Genomic DNA, 19,515 nt, shown 5'->3' with positions numbered 1-19,515 from the left:
ACACCTCGGGGCAAATTAGTGTCCAATTAACGCATGTTTTTGGGATGTGGGAGGAAGCTGATGTGCCCGGAGAAAACACATGCAGGCACGGGGAGAACATGCATACTCCACACAGATGGGGTCAAGATTTGAAACCCCAGTCCTCAGAACCGTGAGGTCAATGCTCTTCAGATGCGCTACCGTACTGCCCCAGATAAAATAATTTTACCATTTAGATTAAGATTCCTGTTCTGGTGGGCCACTTGAACACATTTGTCATTATCTGCACTGTAAAACAATGCCTCACTTTTATTGCATCTGAGATTTGAGCAGACAACAATACACCATGTTAGAGATGTTGGATCGCACAGAAATTTTTTGCTTCTAAATTTAGACAAAGGATCTTAAAACTGACTCTTTATTGAAAATGTGTATACAGAACAATACAGAACAGTACAATAAATTTTTTTATTAACACTCATCTGGCAGAAACTACCTACAAGGACAGGAAGTTTGTCTTCTCATAGCAGGAGTAGTCTGAGCCACGGAACCAAAAGAAATTATAGAACTAGAGACAAACACCATTGCTCTGACTGGCTGAAGTGTTTGTATGTGTTAATTGATAATGATGATTTGACAGATAAAACACAGTTCCTACACTTGAGGGAAGTGCAGTTCATTGTCTGCTCCTGCTGGATATATATATATAGATATATATATATATTTTTTTTTTTTACAAAAAAAATTCTAGGTTAGTTTGAAAATATGGCTGAAATGCAATTGAGCTGCTGTACATAAACTGCTAATTTAATTTGGATTTAGCTTTCAGAGCAACGAGTCTTGTCTGAACAACAAAAAAGGGTGCACTAAAACATTTATGAAATGGGAGGAAAAAAATGCAGGAACCCAGTGACATATTTTTACCCTATTCTTGAACACACCCTCATAAAACATGCCATATAACATAAATACAAAGCACACAGAATATCAGAAACCAGATTGCTCACTTGAGATTGAAACATTACATATCCATATTTTTTTTTACAGTGTGGGAATTGAGTTGCTCATTGTAAAACATTGTTACACATTGTTAAGCAACGTGTACAAACCTAAATGGCTCCTCACAGAATATGTAATATACGTTTACTCTCAACACTTTCACATGAAGACCCAACTCCGCCAAACTTTGAACTGACGTATAGTGTGCATTTGACACACAACTCCTTTGTTCTCACGACGCCTCACAGGTGCAGTGATGTTCCTGACCACAAACATGTCAATCCATCTCACAGTATTCAAAATAGTCTCAAACAGCTCCATGAAAGATGTACAATCCTTAGCTGTTTTAGAAGATCATCCATTTTCTGATCCGCTTATCCTCACGAGGTTCGTGGGAGTGCTGGAGCCATCATGGAGGAGGCAGGGTACACCCTGAACTGGGTGCCAACCAATCGCAGGGCACAGACAACAGTCGCACTCACAATCACACCTCGGGGTTATTTAGTGTCCCATTAACATTGCATATTTTGGGAATGTGGGAGGAAAACGGAGTGCCTGGAGAAAACCCGCACAGGCGTGGGGAGAACATGCAAACTTCACACCGATTCTCAGAACTGAGGCCAACACTCTACAGCTGCTCCACCCTGCTGCCTTTTAGATTATCAGTGCAGGTTTATTTTAAATCACTATGTAACGGGACAAGCCGAAATGAACAGAAGATGTAAAATGTGTGAATATTGTCTGATGCTTGAGAAATTTGACAGATTTCTGTCGGGCAAAGGAAAATTTCAAGAAACTGACACAGGGTTTTGTTTTGACATCCAAATTCTTAATTATCTTAAAAAGTCAACAAGTAAAAGCAGTTTTATTTTACAAACTCAATTTCTAAAAAGCAAATCCAAATAAATAAAACCAAAAGTTGCAACTTAACTAAAACATACTAAAACTGCCTGGACTGCTGTCTGCTACAAGAGATGGCAACAGCCTACAATGAAGCAAGGATTCATGTATAAGAGCCGGTAGTGAAGCCAGAATAAATTAAGGACAACCACAAGAAAGGCATGAAGGAAAGAACACTGACAATCTCAATATATTGCCAGAAGTTAGCGACTCAAATGTCTTAGTTGATGAAGTACAGACACACTTTTAAGTGTTAGTGGACCAACAAACACGTTTTGTGCAATCTTGTGCAACATGCTCATTAAATACTCTATGTAGGTAAGCAAGAAAGTAGAACGAAAACAAAGCCATAAAATCTCTTCTGTACTTTAAAAATCACACTGTAGGATAATTCATTTCAAAGTCCCTTTGGGTCAGTATTTCATCCATTGTATTCCTGCAGGTAAAATCTCAAGAAGATGGGGTAAAGAAAAAAAAAGCCTGAAGAAAATAAACGCATACCCTCTACTGTTTTCTCACCTAATAAATGAGGTCTCTGATAATAAATAAGAGGTGTGGGAATCCAGTCATGGGGAGGTGTGTCAGATAATGGACTTCCAAGTGTGGCCTCAGAAACACAACTGAGTTAGTTAGTGGGACCTCCTGACACGCGATCCAGCTGTCCAGTTCGCAAAGGTTTTCTTGCTTCATCCTATCAAGTGTCACCAGAGTCTTAGTGCTCACCAAATTCAGACCAATGAAGCCAGGGGTCGGAGATCATCAGCTGTCCATGCTGCAACAATCTGATAGGACAAAAGGACATGTTCATCACCTCAATAACTACTTGCTTGACATACATGTACAGTGAAGAAAATTAGAATTTGAACACCCTGCTATATTGCAAGTTCTCCCACTTAGAAATCATAGAGGGGTTTGAAATTTTCATTGTAGATGCATGTCCACTGTAAGAGAGAATCCAGAAATCACAATGTATTATTTTTTAACGATTTATTTGTGTGATACAGCTGCAAATAGGTATTTAAAAATATGTCTATCAGCTAGAATTCTGACACTAAAAGACATGTTAGTCCGCCTTTAAAAGTCCACCTCCACATGTATTATGCTGAATCAGATGCACCTGTTTGAGGGAGTTAGCTGGATAAAGACACCTGTCCAGCCCATACAATCAGTAAGACGGAAGCTTGTAACATGGCCAAAACCAAAGAGCTGTCCAAAGACACCAGAGACAAAATTGTACAACTCCACACGGCTGGAAAGAGCTACGGAGAAACTGCCAAGCAGCTTGGTGAAAAAAAGGTCCACTGTTGGAGCAATCATTAGAAAATGGAAGAAGCTAAACATGATGGTCAGTCTCAATTGGAGTGGAGCCCCATGCAAAATATCACCTCATGGGGTCTCTGTGATCCTTAGAAAGTTGAGGATTTAGTCCAGGACTACATGACAGGACTTAGTCAATGACCTGAAAAGAGCTGGGACCACCGTTTCCAAGGTGACTGTTGGAATTACACTAAGACGTCGTGGTGCGAAATCATGTATGGCACGGAAGGTTCCCCTGCTTAAACCAGCACATGTCAAGGCCCATCTTAAGTTTGCCAATGACCATTTGGATGATACAGAGGAGTCATGGGAGAAGGTTTTGTGGTTAGACGAGACCAAAATGGAACGTTTTGGTCATAATTCCAATAACCGTGTTTGGAGGAAGACGAATGATGAGTTCCATCCCAAGAACACCATGCCTTCTGTGAAGCATGGGAGTGGTAGCATCATACTTTGGGGTGCTTTTCTGCACATGGGACAGGACGACTGCACTGTATTAAGGAGAGGATGACCGCGGCCATGTATTGAGATTTTGGGGTACAACCACTTTCCCTCAGTCAGAGCATTGAAGATGGGTCGTGGCTGGGTCTTTCAACATGACAATGACCCAAAGCACACAGCCAAGAAAACCAAGGAGTGGCTCCGTAAGAAGCATATCAAGGTTCTGGTGTGGCCTACCCAGTCTCCAGACCTAAACCCAAAAGAAAATCTTTGGAGGGAGCTGAAAGTCCGTGTTTGTCAGCGACAGCCCAGAAACCTGTCTGATCTCGAAAAGATCTGTGTGGAAGAGTGGGCCAAAATCCCTCCTGCAGTGTGTGCAAACTTAGTGAACAACTACAGGAAACATTTGGTCTTTGGAATTACAAACAAAGGCTACTGTACCAAATATTAACGTTGGTTTTCTCAGGTGTTCAAATAATTATTTGCAGCTCTATCACACAGATAGTTACAAAAAAAAGAATCATACATTGGTATTTCTGGATTTTTCTTTTTAGATTATCTCTCTCGCAGCGGACATGCACCTACGATGAAAATTTCAGACCCCTCTATGATTTCAGGGGAACTCTGGGTATGTAACAGATGTTTATGGGAAATCCCCCGGTCTCATAGTTCACCTTCTTCTACATAGAGGGAGCTAACATACGCTATATCCTAACCTAACGTTAAAACAAAAGTTGATAAATAGATATACACATATATGTACGTTCGCTGTGTTCATCTTTCTGAGACATCCATAGCGAACATGAACACTCGGCATCAAGTTGTCAAATGGCACATGTTGAAGCATGGAGAGGGATGTTTCAGAGTTTACAAAACATAGGTGGATGCGCATTTATATACGCGCATGCGCATAAATCACAAGGAGCCTTTTCAGCACCAGGAGTGCTTAGGCCTTCATAGTGGCTTCCACAATTTTTTTTTTTTCTCACATTCACATTGACATCCCTGTCTTTTTTTTCTTGGTGTAAAACTGAATTATTGCTTGCACAATATCTTTTTCAGTACATGCTAACAGCTGAATGATGCTCCCGAACAGTTTTATGGTGATTATTTTGATCCCTGTATTTAAAATACAGGACGAGCTTTATGTGAACTGCATTGTCTGTGGTTTAATCCTCAATGAGCGTGTGCCAAGGTGGAATTTTAACAGTACACAGTGTCTCACCCTCTACTATTTGTTTGATTGAATTTAAAAATTCAAAGGCATAACTTTTGCAATGTAAACTCAGGGAGATGTCTGGGAAGCATCCGGATCAGAAGCCCCCACCACCTCATCTGGCTCCTCCCAATACTGAGAAGCAGCAGCTCAACACTGAACACCTCCCAGATGACTGAGCTTCTCACCCTATCTCTCAGGGAGAGCCCATACACCCTGCGAAAGAAACTCATTTCGGCCACTTCGATCCAGGACCTTGTTCTTGCAGTCACGACCCACTGCCTGTGGCCAAAGGTGAGGGTAGGAATGTAGATCAACTGATAAATTGATAGCTTTACCTTTTGACTTAGATCCTTCTTTACCACAATGGATCAATACAAAGTCCGCATCACTGCAAAAGCTGCAACAATCCGCCTCTTGATCTCTTGCTCCATTCTTCCCTCATTCATGAACAAGGCCCAAAAATATTCCTCCATTTGGGGCAGGATCTCATCCTTGACCTGGAGAGGGCACACCACTCTTTTCTTGATTGAGGACCATGCTCTCAGATTTGGAGGTGCTGAGTCTCATCCCAGCCGCTTAACACTCTGCTGCGAACCGCTCCAGTGAGCATTGGCGATCACGGCTTGACAAAGCCAACAGAACCACATCTTCTGCAACGAGCAGAGATCCAATGTTGAGGCCACCAAACCGGACAACCTCCACGCCTCGGCTGCCCCTATAAATTTTGTCCATAAACGTTATGAACAAAATTGGTGACAAAGGGCAGCCTTGGCGGAGTCCAACTCTCACTGGAAAAGAATCCGAATTATTGTCAGCAATGCAGACCAAACTCTGACATCAGTTATACTGGGACCAAACAGCCTGTATCATAGGGTTCGATACTCCATACTCCCAAAGAACCCCCTACAGGAATCCCTGAAGGACATAGTTGAATGCCTTCTCCAAGTCCACAAAACACATGTAGATTGGTTGGGTGAACTCCCATGCACCCTGGATGATTTTTCTGAGGGTGTAGAGCTGGTCCACTGTTCCACAGGCAGCACGAAAACCACATTGCTCCTCCTTAATTTGAGATTCAGCTTCCAGACGGAGATTCCCCTGTAGTTGGAACAAACCCTCCAGTCCCTCTTTTTAAAAAGGGGGACCACCACCCCAGTCTGCCAATCCAGAGGCACTTCCCTGATGTCCACGCGATGTTCCAGAGGTGTGTCAACCAGGACAGCCCCACAACTTCCAGAGTGTTTAGGAACTCTGGGCGAATTTCATCCACCTCTGGAGCCCTGCCATCAAGGAGCTTGTTGATCACCACCCACTGTGACCTCAACCCCAGAGGTAAAAGAGCCCGCCTCACAGAACCCCAACTTCAACATGGGAATGCTTGTCATTGGAATTGAGGAGGTCTTCAAAGTATTCTCCCCACAGGCTCACAACGTCCTGAGTTGATGACAGCAGTGCACCATCCTCACTATACACTGTTGACGGTCCACGGCTTCCCCCTCCTGAGATGCCGGATGATGGACCAGAATTTCCTCTATGCTGTCCTGAAATCTTTTTCTGTGGCCTCGCCGAACTCCTCCCACGCTCAGGTTTCTGCCACAGCGACCAACGAAAGTCCATTCCGCCTTGCCAGCCGGTACCTATCAGCTCCCTCAGGAGCTCCACAGGCCAGAAATGCCTGATAGGACTCCTTTTTCAGCTTGACAGCATCCCTCACTGTGGGTGTCCCCCACCGTGTTCGGAGGTTGCAGCCACGACAGGCATCCGACCACCTTACGGCCACAGCTCTGGTCATTCGCCTCAGCAATGGAAGTGTGGAACATTGTCCACTCGGACTCAATGTCCCCCGCCTCCCCTGGAACGTGGGCAAAGTTCTTTTGGAGTTGGGAGTTGAAATGCCTTGACAGGGGAATCTGCCAGCTGTTCCCAGCAGAACCTCACAACACGTTTGGGGTTAACACGTCAGACCAGCATCTTCCCCACCATTGGAGCCAACTCACCCACAGGTGGTGATCAGTTGACAGCCCCACCCCTCTCTTCACCAGAGTGCCCAAGTCATGTGGGCATAAGTCCGATGACATGACTGCAAAGTTGATCTTTGTCCTGCATGTTTCGTCTTCTTTCTTTGTCCTGTCCTTTCCTCACAGACTGTAATTCTACTGCCCCATACAACACATGTAATGTTGTAGATGTACAAGAATTTAGTTTTCTCATCTAATCTTTACTCATCTTTCATGGATGGAAATGACCAATTTTGAAAAACACTGAAAATGTCAATTTTTTTTTTTTTGGGGGGGGGGGTATCCCTGCACCCCCCCTTCGTGCACTAATTTTTTTTTAGAAAACAGAGTTAAATGGTGACCTCTGCTTACAGTGTAAATACAGGGCAATCATAATATTTGTAAGCAAGACAGAGAGAGAGAGAGAGAGAGAGATCATGAAATATAAGTGAGTAGTGATAATATGCTTGATCTACAGTGGCAGTGCTACAGATAGGCCTAATCATATGCTCCTGGATAAGTGCACAGCACTTTGCCGGGAACATTCACGTTTTGTATGTGTTCGGTTAGACATGATACCATTTTCGTTCCTATCTGCACGGTTACACTTTTTTTCAAGCAATCCCCATCTGAAACAGTTTTCTACCACCCGTGGTTTTTATCAATTTCCCTGGCACGATCTTCATCTTTTCGCTCCAAGACTTTCTTCATCCTGGAAAATGTGCAGACGATAACATATGCGTACATATGTCTATAAGTTATATGTATGCTGTAGTAAACAGAATGCTTCTCTAAGAAATGTTAACACCAGAGTGAAAATAGCGATGAAATACCACCAAAATACTGCCGGAAATCGGAATATTGTCATTATTATAAACACCAAATTTAATGCAAACAGATAGCAATGCCGTATACAGGTAGCAATGCCGTTTTCCGCTATCACAGCTGTGACTAATTTCAATAAGAGTGTTGCTGATAGATGCTGGCAGCCAGTCTTGATCATAGTCTCGCCCTGCGTCAAGCTGTACCGCACCCCCGCACCCAAAATTTTCTGTATGTATCTACAGGTTTCATTAACAATGACATTTGCAGCTGAAAAAACTCTGAATTCCGCAAATCCGCAGAAAATTCTCATCCCGATCTTTAAAGGGCCACTGACACCTAAAACATAAAATTTAGTGTTTTTAACCAAAAATAATCATCCAGAATGGACTCATCTGTTTTTTCAAAGCAAGTCAGAATGTTGCCGTATATCGTTTTTTTTTTTTCCAATTTCCCACCAGGGAAAGTCTCTCTAGGTTTTTTTGTTGAGGAAGAACCAGGTAGTGACGTTTTTCTGAAGTCGCATGGTTGAGTGTTTATATTGGTTTATACCTATTGTACCGGCGAAAAATTACCCGGGTTTTTTTCAGTGTGTTAGCCAAAATGCCCATGTCCATTGCTGGATTTTGCTCACTCGGGAGGATGGATTCACTCTTCACTTTTCCAAAACACCCGGTTCGTCGTGAAAAATGGATTGCACAGGTGCAAAGAACGAGAGCTTTGTGGGTTCTAAATGACAGGTAGGTGTGTATAGAACTATGAAAAAAATAATACTTGGGGGGACTGATTTGTCTCACAGTTAATAGCATATGTTACATGTGAATTCAGAATGAATCCCCATGGTCAAACCGGCAACACATAACGAAGCACATGTATTGAGTTTAGGACACTTTAATAACACAATACAATAACAAAATAGAAGTACAACGACAATTTAGTAGCGTGTAACAGGAGCTAACTAGCCAAATGACTTATAGTCACCAAACTCGAACAACTTGTCCAAAAGCAGCAATATTAAAAAGCCCCATCCGCATCCAATGACGTAATCCTTCTCTCAGAATGTAACAAAAGACCCGCGTCATAATAACTTCATAAAGTACGTTAGTCAGGGGTGTCAAATGTGGTGTTGTTCGCCGGCGGCCGGCGTTGCTGTTGACGTCCGCCGGGGGCCGGCGTTGCTGTTGATGTCCGCCGGGGGCCGGCGTTGCCGTTGACGTGCTGCCAGCAGCCGGCGTTGCCGTTGACGTCCGCCGGGGGCCGGCGTTGCCGTCCGCTCACGCGTTGTTGACTGGCAACCAGTGTCTGGGAACCCCTGAAGTAGTGAACTTGCCCAGCATGGGTCCTCCAGAGTACACTACATACTCATGACTTGTAAAAGAGTTAGGAAACTGAACAATTATAGGCCTGTCATTTTTAATATTTCCTCGTCTGTCTGTCGAGGACTCTGGTGTTAGTTAGAAGTGATCTGCATATCATCTAAATATGGCTCGAAACGATAGGGTAATATAGCCCCGGTCACTTCACTTGATTGTGAGACGTTCTCTTCTTCGAAATGAGGTTCAGTCTCAGAAGGGGCGAAAATCCGAAAATCTCTCTTGTTCATCTGCCATAGCAGGTGGCAAAGCTGGCTTTCAATGGCGACCATCCCAGTGTGACATCTGCAAATGACATTGCAGACAATATGGCCACCACTGGGATGTTGAGTGAGACTTCATCAACTTTGAACATTAATGCCATGCTCCCTGCTCACTTTTTTTTCGTATGGACATTGAAGTGAATAATATTTTAAGTAGTTTTCATAACAATATCTATTTTAAAATGTATATTTGGCTGCCAGTGGCACTTTACGGTTTGTTCGATTGATTAACTCATTCTCAATAGCCATTATAACACTAATAAACCCAAGTTTCAGCTTTAAAATGCTGCTGTGACACAGTAAAACTGTTCCATCTTAAAAAGGATGGAGTTTCCATTCTAATTGACCAAACAGTTGAACATGATATTAAAAAAAAAACTTGTGCACAGTTACAAATGGTAAAGAACTTGACAATTGTGATTTCCTTCCCTATTTACTCTGCTACTTTTTTTCCACTGCAGTGAGGCCAGGCAAAAAGTTGAAGGGCTGCCACTAATCTTGCTGATGCAGCCCTATGGAGGCACAAACCAGTGCAATCTGAAGCCCGGTCGCAAGCCCGGATAAATGCAGAGGGTTGCGTCAGGAAGGGCATCCGGCATAAAAACTATGACAAACAAATATGAGCGTTCATCTAAAGAATCGCATACCGGATCTGTCGTGGCCTGGGTTAACAAGGCCCGCCCCCGGCACTGCTAACCTGCAGGGCGTTGCTGGAAATTCAGCTACTGTGGGTCGAAGACAAAGAAGAAGAGGAAACCGGATCCATCGTCAGAAGAAATAGAGGAATGCACAGAGCCTACAACTGAGTGTAGGGACTTTGAATGTTGGGATTATGAGAGGAAAAACTCAGGAGTTGGTTGACATGATGATTAGGAGAAAGGTTGATATTCTGTGCATCCAAGAGAGCAAGTGGAAAGGTAGTAAGGCTAGAAGTTTAGGAGCAGGGCTTAAATTATTCTACCACGGGGTAGATGGGAAAAGAAATGGAGTTGGGGTTATTTTAAAGGAATAGCTGGCTAAGAATGTCTTGGAGGTGAAAAGAGTATCAGATCGAGTGATGAGACTAAAATTTGAAATTGAGGGTGTTATGTATAATGTGGTTAGCGGCTATGCCCCACAGGTAGGATGTGACCTAGAGTTGAAAGAGAAATTCTGGAAGGAACTAGATGAAGTAGTTCTGAGTATCCCAGACAGCGAGATAGTTGTGATTGGTGCAGATTGTAATGGACATATTGGTAAAGGAAACAGGGGCGATGAAGAAGTGATGGGTAAGTACGGCATCCAGGAAAGGAACTTTGAGGGACAGATGGTGGTGGACTTTGCAAAAAGGATGGAGATGGCTGTAGTGAACACTTATTTCCAGAAGAGGGAGGAACATATAGTGACCTACAAGAGCGGAGGTAGAACCACGCAGGTAGATTATATTTTGTGCAGACGATGTAATCTGAAGGAGGTTACTGACTGTAAAGTAGTGGTAGGGGAGAGTGTAGCTCGACAGCATAGGATGGTAGTATGTAGGATGATTCTGGTGGTGGGTAGGAAGATTAAGAAGACAAAGGTAGAGCAGAGAACCATGTGGTGGAAGCTGAGAAAGGAAGAATGTTGTGCGGCCTTCCGGAAAGAGGTGAGACAGGCTCTCGATGGACAACCGAAGCTCCCGGAAGACTGGACGACGACAGCCAAGGTGATCAGAGAGACAGGCAGGAGAGTACTTGTGTGTGTCATCTGGTAGGAAAGGGGAGAAGGAGACTTGGTGGTGGAACCCCATAATACAGGGAGTCATACAAGGAAAGAGATTAGCGAAGAAGAAGTGGGATACTGAGAGGACTGAGGAGAGGCGAAAGGAGAAGTACATGAGATGCGACGTAGGGCAAAGGTAGAGATGGCAAAGGCTAAACAAGAGGCATATGAAGACATGTACACCAGGTTGGACACGAAAGAAGGAGAAAAGGATTCTACAGGTTGGCCAGACAGAGGGATAGAGATGGGAAGGATGTGCAGCAGAGGTTAGGGTGATTAAGGATAGAGATGGAAATGTGTTGACTGGTGCCGGTAGTGTGCTAAATAGATGGAAAGAATACTTTGAGAAGTTGATGAATGAAGAAAATGAGAGAGAAGGAAGAGTTGAAGAGGCAAGAGTGATGGACCAGGAAGTGGAAATGATTACTAAGGGGGAAGTCAGAAAGGCACTACAAAGGATGAAAAATGGAAAGGCAGTTGGTCCTGATGACATACCGGTAGAGGTATGGAAGCAATTTGGAGAGATGGCTGTGGAGTTTTTGAACAACTTATTCAACAGAATACTAGCGGCGAGAAGATGCCTGAAGAATGGAGGAAAAGGGTGCTAGTTCTGATTTTTAAAAACAAAGGCGATATCCAGAGCTCTGGGAATTATAGAAGAATAAAGTTAATGAGCCACACAATGAAGTTATGGGAAAGAGGAGTGGAGGCTAGTCTCAGAACATAAGTCAGTATCTGCGAGCAACAATATAGTTTCATGCCTAGAAAAAGTACCACAGATGCAGTATTTGCCTTGAGGATGCTTGTGGAAAAGTACAGAAAATGTCAGAAGGAGCTACATTGTGTCTTTGTGGATGTAGAAAAAGCCTATGACAGAGTACCAAGAGAGGAACTGTGGTACTGCATGCCTAAGTTTGGTGTGGCAGAGAAATGTTAGAAAAGTACAGGCCATGTATGACGGCTGCAGAACAATGGTGAGGTGTGGTAGGTATGACAGAAGGATTTAAGGTGGAGGTGGGACTGCATCAGGGATCAGCTCTGAGGCCCTTCCTGTTTGCAGTGGTAATGGATAGGCTGACAGATGAGGTTAGACTGGAATCCCCTTGGACCATGATGTTCGCAGATGATATTGTGATATGCAGTGAAAGCAGGGAGCATGCAGAGGAACAATTAGAAAGATGGAGACATGCACTGGAAAGGAGAGGAATGAAGATTAGCCGAAGTAAAACAGAATATATGTGCGTGAATGAGAAAAGTGGAGGGGGAAGAGTGAGGCTACAGGGAGAAGAGATAGCGAGGGTGGACGACTTCAAATACTTGGGGTCAACAATACAGAGCAATGGAGAGTGTGGTCAGGAAGTGAAGAAACGGGTCCAAGCAGGTTGGAACAGCTGGCGGAAGGTGTCTGGTGTGTTATGTGACAGAAGAGTCTCTGCTATAATCAAGGGCAAAGTTTACAAAACAGTGGTGAGGCTGGTCATGATGTACGGATTAGAGACGGTGGCACTGAAGAAACAACAGGAAGCAGAACTCGAGGTAGCAGAAATGAAGATGTTGAGGTTCTCGCTCGGAGTGACCAGGTTGGATAGGATTAGAAATGAGCTCATTAGAGGGACAGCCAAAGCTGGATGTTTTGGAGACAAGATTCGAGAGAGCAGACTTCGATGGTTTGGACATGTTCAGAGGCGAGAGAGTGAGTATATTGGTAGAAGGATGCTGAGGATGGAGCTCCCAGGCAAAAGAGCGAGAGGAAGACCAAAGAGAAGGTTTATGGATGTGGTGAGGGAAGACATGAGGGCAGTTGGGGTTAGAGAGGAAGATCCAGAAGATAGGCGAAGATGGCAAAAGATGACACGCTGTGGCGACCCCTAACGGGACAAGCCGAAAGGAAAAGAAGAAGAAGAAGATCTGCGAAGCTCATGGTCCAAGGGGATTCCAGTCTAACCTAATCTGTCAGCCTATCCATTACCACTGCAAACAGGAAGGGGCTCAGAGCTGAACCCTGATGCAATCCCACCTACACCTTAAATTCTTCTGTCACACCTAAGGCACACCTCACCATTGTTCTGCTGCCATCATACATGTCCTGTACTATTTTAACATACTTCTCTGCCACACCAGACTTACGCATGCAGTACCACAGTTCCTCTCTTGGTACTATGTCATAGGCTTTCTTTAGGTCCACAAAGACACAATGTAGCTCCTTCTGACCTTCTCTGTACTTTTCCACGAGCATCCTCAAGGCAAATAATGCATCTGTGGTACTCTTTCTAGGCATGAAACCATACTGTTGCTCGCAGATACTTCTGTCCTGAGTCTAGCCTCCACTACTCTTTCCCATAACTTCATTGTGTGGCTTCCCACAGCTCTGAACATCGCCTTTGTTCTTAAAAATGGGAACTAGAACACTTTTCCTCCATTGTTCAGGCCTCCATTGTTCAGGCATCTTTTCGCCCGCTCGTATTCTGTTGAATAAGTTGGTCAAAAACTCCACAGCCATCTCTCCAAATTGCTTCCATACCTCCACTGGTATGTCATCAGGACCAACTGCCTTTCCATTTTTCATCCTTTGTAGTGCCTTTCTGACTTCCCCCTTACTAATCATTGCCAATTCCTGGTCCTTCACACTTGCCTCTTCAACTCTTCCTTCTCTCTCATGTTCTTCATTCATCAACACCTCAAAGTATTCTTTCCATCTATTTAGCACACTACTCGCACCAGTCAACACATTTCCATCTCTATCCTTAATCACCCTTACCTGTTGCACATCCTTCCCATCTCTATCCCTCTGTCTGGCCAACCTGCAGAGATCTTTATCTCCTTCTTACGTGTCCAACCTTGGTGTACATGTCTTCATATGCCTCTTGTGTAGCCTTTGACACCTCTACCTTTTACCTACGTCACATCTCAATGTTCTCCTTTCGTCTCTCCTCAGTCCTCTCAGTGTCCCACTTCTTCTTCGCTAATCTCTTTCCTTGTATGACTCCCTGTATTATGGGGTTCCACCACCAAGTCTCCTTCTCCCCTTTCCTACCAGATGACACACCAAGTACTCTCCTGCCTGTCTCTCTGATCACCTTGGCTGTCGTCGTCCAGTCTTCCGGGAGCTTCGGTTGTCCATCGAGAGCCTGTCTCACCTCTTTCCGGAAGGCCGCACAACATTCTTCCTTTCTCAGCTTCCACCACATAGTTCTCTGCTCTACCTTTGTCTTCTTAATCTTCCTACCTACCACCAGAATCATCCTACATACTACCATCCTATGCTGTCGAGCGACACTCTCCCCTACCACTACTTTACAGTCAGTAACCTCCTTCAGATTACATCGTCTGCACAAAATATAATCTACCTGCGTGGTTCTACCTCCGCTCTTGTAGGTCACTATATGTTCCTCCCTCTTCTGGAAATAAGTGTTCACTACAGCCATCTCCATCCTTTTTGCAAAGTCCACCACCATCTGTCCCTCAAAGTTCCTTTCCTGGATGCCGTACTTACCCATCACTTCTTCATCGCCCCTGTTTCCTTTACCAATATGTCCATTACAATCTGCACCAATCACAACTATCTCGCTGTCTGGGATGCTCAGAACTACTTCATCTAGTTCCTTCCAGAATTTCTCTTTCAACTCTAGGTCACATCCTACCTGTGGTGCATAGCCGCTAACCACATTATACATAACACCCTCAATTTTAAATTTTAGTCTCATCACTCGATCTGATACTCTTTTCACCTCCAAGACATTCTTAGCCAGCTCTTCCTTTAAAATAACCCCTACTCCATTTCTCTTCCCATCTACTCCGTGGTAGAATAATTTAAACCCTGCTCCCAAACTTCTAGCCTTACTACCTTTCCACCTACTCTCTTGGATGCACAGAATATCAACCTTTCTCCTAATCATCATGTCAACCAACTCCTGAGCTTTTCCTGTCATAGTCCCAACATTCAAAGTCCCTACACTCAGTTGTAGGCTCTGTGCATTCCTCTTTTTCTTCTGACGCTGGCTCCGGTTTCCTCCTCTTCTTTGTCTTCGACCCACAGTAGCTGAATTTCCACCGACGCCCTGCAGGTTAGCAGTGCCGGGGGCGGGCGTTGTTAACCCGGGCCATGACCGATCCGGCATGGGATTCTTTAGATCAGCGGTCGGCAACCTTTGACACCGAAAGAGCCATTTGAACCCGGTTTCCACGGAAAAGAAAACACTGGGAGCTGCACATCTAAAATGAAAAAAAAAAAACCTTCTACTACTTTACCGCAGCATGTTTCTTATGAAATCCACGTGCTACAGAGAAAATTACATTTTATTCATAGGAAAACTTTGCGCGCACAATGCCTCTTGGTGCAGGATGCAATGAAAAGTCAGCAGCTTTCTATCCAGTGATTTCTGCAGCAAAGCCACAAAGCCCCTGTGCGCTCCAGTCATACTCGGTGCCCCATCGGTAGCCACCGACACGAGGTGGGTTTTTATTTCTTTGGCTCGTAAACAATCAAGCACAGCCTCACAGATGTCCTCCACCCGTGTCTGGCATTTTAGTGGTATCAGCTCAACCATTTCTTCCTGTGGTCCAACAGAATTCACATATCGGAAGAACAGCGCTATTTGTTCAATGTCCGTTTTGTCTTTGGACTCATCACAGGCGATTGAGTACGCTGCTGCTGAATTGATGTCTTTGATTTGCTGTTTTGTGATATTTTCTGCCATTTTTATGGTTCTGTCTTTGACAGTCTTCGGAGAGAGAGGCATCTCTCTGATTTTCTGCACAATTTCGTCTTTGTTTTTAAAGTCCGCAAATAAGTGTTCTGAAATCTTAAGGAATGATTCTTTCATATATTCTCCATCTGTGAACGGTTTCCCATGCCTGCCTATTTCCTGAGCGGCCACAAAGCTTGCATATGTAGTTGAATTTGCAGACTTCACCCACTTCTTCAATTGATTTTTCGTCCGGTCAGCCTTCTGCATCAGTTCCGAAACAGCTTTTTTCCTCTCTTCTCCCTCTGGATATTTTTCAGCAAAGGCTCTGTGTGTATTGTTAAAATGTCTTGCGACATTTGACCGTTTATTGTTAGCCAGTTTTTCTCCACAAATTAGGCATACTGGTAGGCCACTCTCGCCCGAGGTAAATGCAAATGAATCTGCCCAGGCATCATTGAATGTTCTATTTTCTTGAGATATTTTTCTTTTCTTACATTTCTCCATTGGCTTTGCCGGGCTTGAAAGTCGCTCAAAATAGACGGCGTTTCAGCGGGTATACCCGCTTCCGCAGTGTGACGTCTATTTTGAGCGACGAAAAAATAATATCAAATAATTTAATTAATATTTTAATATTTCAAGATCACAATAATCTTCAAATTTAGAACTAAAATAATATAAAAACTAACACAAATAAAACACACTTCAATTAAATACAAAAAAAAAAATTTTTAGTAATTTATTTTCCCAAGCCAATCAGAGCCGCATTATAAGGATGAAAGAGCCGCATGAGGCTCCGGAGCCGCGGGTTGCCAACTGCTGCTTTAGATGAACGCTCTTATTTGTTTGGCACAGTTTTTACGCCGGATGCCCTTCCTGACGCAACCCTCTGCATTTATCCGGGCTTGGGACCGGCCTACAGATTGCACGGGTTTGTGCCCCCATAGGGCTGATGATATTGTGATATGCAGTGAAAGCAGGGAGCATGCAGAGAAACAATTAAAAAGATGGAGACATGCACTGGAAAGGAAAGAAATGAAGATTAGCCAAAGTAAAACAGAATATATGTGCGTGAATGAGAAAGGTGGAGGGGGAAGAGTGAGGCTACAGGGAGAAGAGATAGCGAGGGTGGAGGACTTCAAATATTTAGGGTCAATAATCCAGAGCAACGGTGAGTGTGGTAAGGAAGTGGAGAAACGGGTCCAAGCAGGTTGGAACAGCTGGCGGAAGGTGTCTGGTGTGTTATGTGACAGAAGAGTCTCTGCTATAATCAAGGGCAAAGTTTACAAAACAGTGGTGAGGCTGGTCATGATGTACGGATTAGAGACGGTGGCACTGAAGAAACAACAGGAAGCAGAACTCGAGGTAGCAGAAATGAAGATGTTGAGGTTCTCGCTCGGAGTGAACAGGTTGGATAGGATTAGAAAGTAGCTCATTAGAGGGACAGCCAAAGTTGGATGTTTTGGAGACAGGATTCGAGAGAGCAGACTTCGATGGTTTGGACATGTTCAGAGGCGAGAGAGTGAGTATATTGGTGGAAGGGTGCTGAGGATGGAGCTGCCAGGCAAAAGAGCAAGAGGAAGACCAAAGAGAAGGTTTATGGATGTGGTGAGGGGAGACATGAGGGCAGTTGGGGTTAAGAGAGGAAGATCCAGAAGATAGACTAAGATGGAAAAAAATGATACGCTGTGGCGACCCCTAACGGGACAAGCCGAAAGGAAAAGACGAAGAATCATGTGTTTGCCCCCAGGTGTCTACCTAACTTGGGCATTGTTGTAAATGAAGGACATCTCAAATACAGCAGTGCCCACGCTTTAAATTTAAAGAGTCCCCAATGATCAGTGCCATTTTATTGTGGCACCCAAAATTGTGATCGTGATTAAAATTTAATTAATACTGCAGCCCAATTTATCGGTACAAAGTAGAGCTCATAGCCCCCACAAATGCCAAATTGTTTAAAATGGATTATGGACCGTGATAGTTTATATTCCCATTAATTAGTAGAGATGAAAGTGGACTTTGGTTAAAGTTCCTGAAAATACAAATGCGAGCACTAGGGGGGTCCGGGGGCATGTCCCCTCCCCACCCCTGTAAATTTTTGAAAAAAATTGATGGCTGTGGTGCATTCTGGCGATATCTGTGAACAAAATTCAGTCAAAAATTGAAAGTAAAATTTCTAAGTCCTGACCCAAAAATTGGGGAGAAGTTCCCCAAGAGCCAAGCCCAGATTTTTTTGCCCCCATCCCCCTATCACTGGATAGCACAAAATCACATTTGTCATTAAAATATGCTTAAAACATGCCATCTTATTTCAAGACAAATTAATTAAGTGAACTATTCAATAAAAAGACATCTAAAGTTGTCCTTTTCCCCACATTATACATATCATAGTATAGATAAAGAATATACATGAAAATATATCCTAGAATTTCTACACCGTACAGCAAAACATGTTAAAGAAGTTGATCTGTAGTAATTACTGTTAAAGTTTAAGTCCCAAACTTGTTATATTGCGTTCTACTGATGCACTCGACCACATTGCTCACTATCTTAGATATAGATCTAGTAATACTAATAGTATACTCAGTTGCCTTTAATATTTTGAGATTTATATATAGGAAGGGCATCTGGGGTAAAAAAATTGCCAAAACAAATATGAGCGTTTTATCTGAGATGACACAGGACAAGCCGAAAGAAACTTACTAACTTACTTACACACAGTCACTCACATTTGAAAAATGTACGGGTGTGATCAGTCATGCTCGGAGATAAAGTTGCGGGTGTGATTAGGGATGGCCTTAAAATAACTTACTGGATTAATACAACATAACTGTAAATTAAAAAATAAATAAACAAATACATAACTAAAATAGAAAACTAAAATTTTAAACTCAGAAATGATCAATTCCAATTTCAACTGAGATTAGTAGAACATGATATAAAACGGTATTTAAAATTTTTCATCAATAAATCTGACAAAATTTATCTGAAGAAAAGTTAAATGCACTGGCCTGTCAAGGAATAAACATGAACGGTCTATACTCGCAATGTTTTGAAAATTCTGAAAGTTTAGTTCAACATAATCGGCGTTCGTGGCAACAAGCTCCCTCTCGATACATTGGAACAAACATTCCTGTCGGCAATCATGACATATTGTAGAGGGTGTGGGGATGGGGGGGTCAAGCATCACGGGACTGCGGTAGGAGGCTGGCTGGCTAGAACGTGCCTTTTATGTGCATGCGCTCGACATATTGACCACACCTGAATTAAGCGACGAGGTGGATGATAGTCTAATGTTATTGTTTTGTTTTTTTACACTGTCACACTGCCTCGTAATCGACGCAATGAGCACCCCTGGTGAAACTGAATTTCCTTTGCCATGGCTCATATTGATGACTTTTGACGTAAATGCGCTCGCATTACGTGAAGCATTTCTGAACATGCACTTTTGTACATGTTCCGTATGATTAACTTGCATTTCCTGTTTCCGGGTGAATAACGGTTGTTTTGGAGCATGCTCGTTTAGTTAACAACGTTTATGAAACAAACACGTAAATTAATGTCAAGACTGGACAAAATCAGCGACGTCTTGAGAGAATTCGAGGGGAGGGACGTTATTGTTACTAGTGATAGTGCCTCAACATGGCTACGCTCGTGAAAGCAAAACAACAAACTCAAACGCATGTTTGTTCAATGTTGTCAATTAATATCCGGATTAATTTTAGGCAAATTTTCCTAAATTTTCCAGAGCTATTTCCATGAAAATTTAAAAATCCGGAA

General features: G+C 43.3%; 1 protein-coding gene across 2 annotated transcripts in view; it reads right to left on the bottom strand.

The window, feature by feature from the left end:
• Positions 1-2,423: 2,423 nt before the first annotated feature.
• The window catches only part of LOC133500670 (WD repeat-containing protein 26), a 67,768-nt gene continuing 50,676 nt past the window's right edge, over positions 2,424-19,515 (bottom strand). For both annotated transcript variants that reach the window (XM_061819672.1, XM_061819673.1), the window contains one exon: positions 2,424-2,660. In XM_061819672.1, coding sequence (XP_061675656.1) covers positions 2,638-2,660 — 23 coding nt within the window. In that variant the 3' untranslated portion in view covers positions 2,424-2,637. The remainder of the gene's footprint in view (positions 2,661-19,515) is intronic.

This window comes from Syngnathoides biaculeatus, chromosome 5 (genome assembly GCF_019802595.1).
Source record: "Syngnathoides biaculeatus isolate LvHL_M chromosome 5, ASM1980259v1, whole genome shotgun sequence".
NCBI lineage: Eukaryota > Metazoa > Chordata > Actinopteri > Syngnathiformes > Syngnathidae > Syngnathoides > Syngnathoides biaculeatus.
The sequence above is the reverse complement of the archived record's forward strand: the minus strand, read 5'-3'. Positions and strand labels throughout refer to the sequence as shown.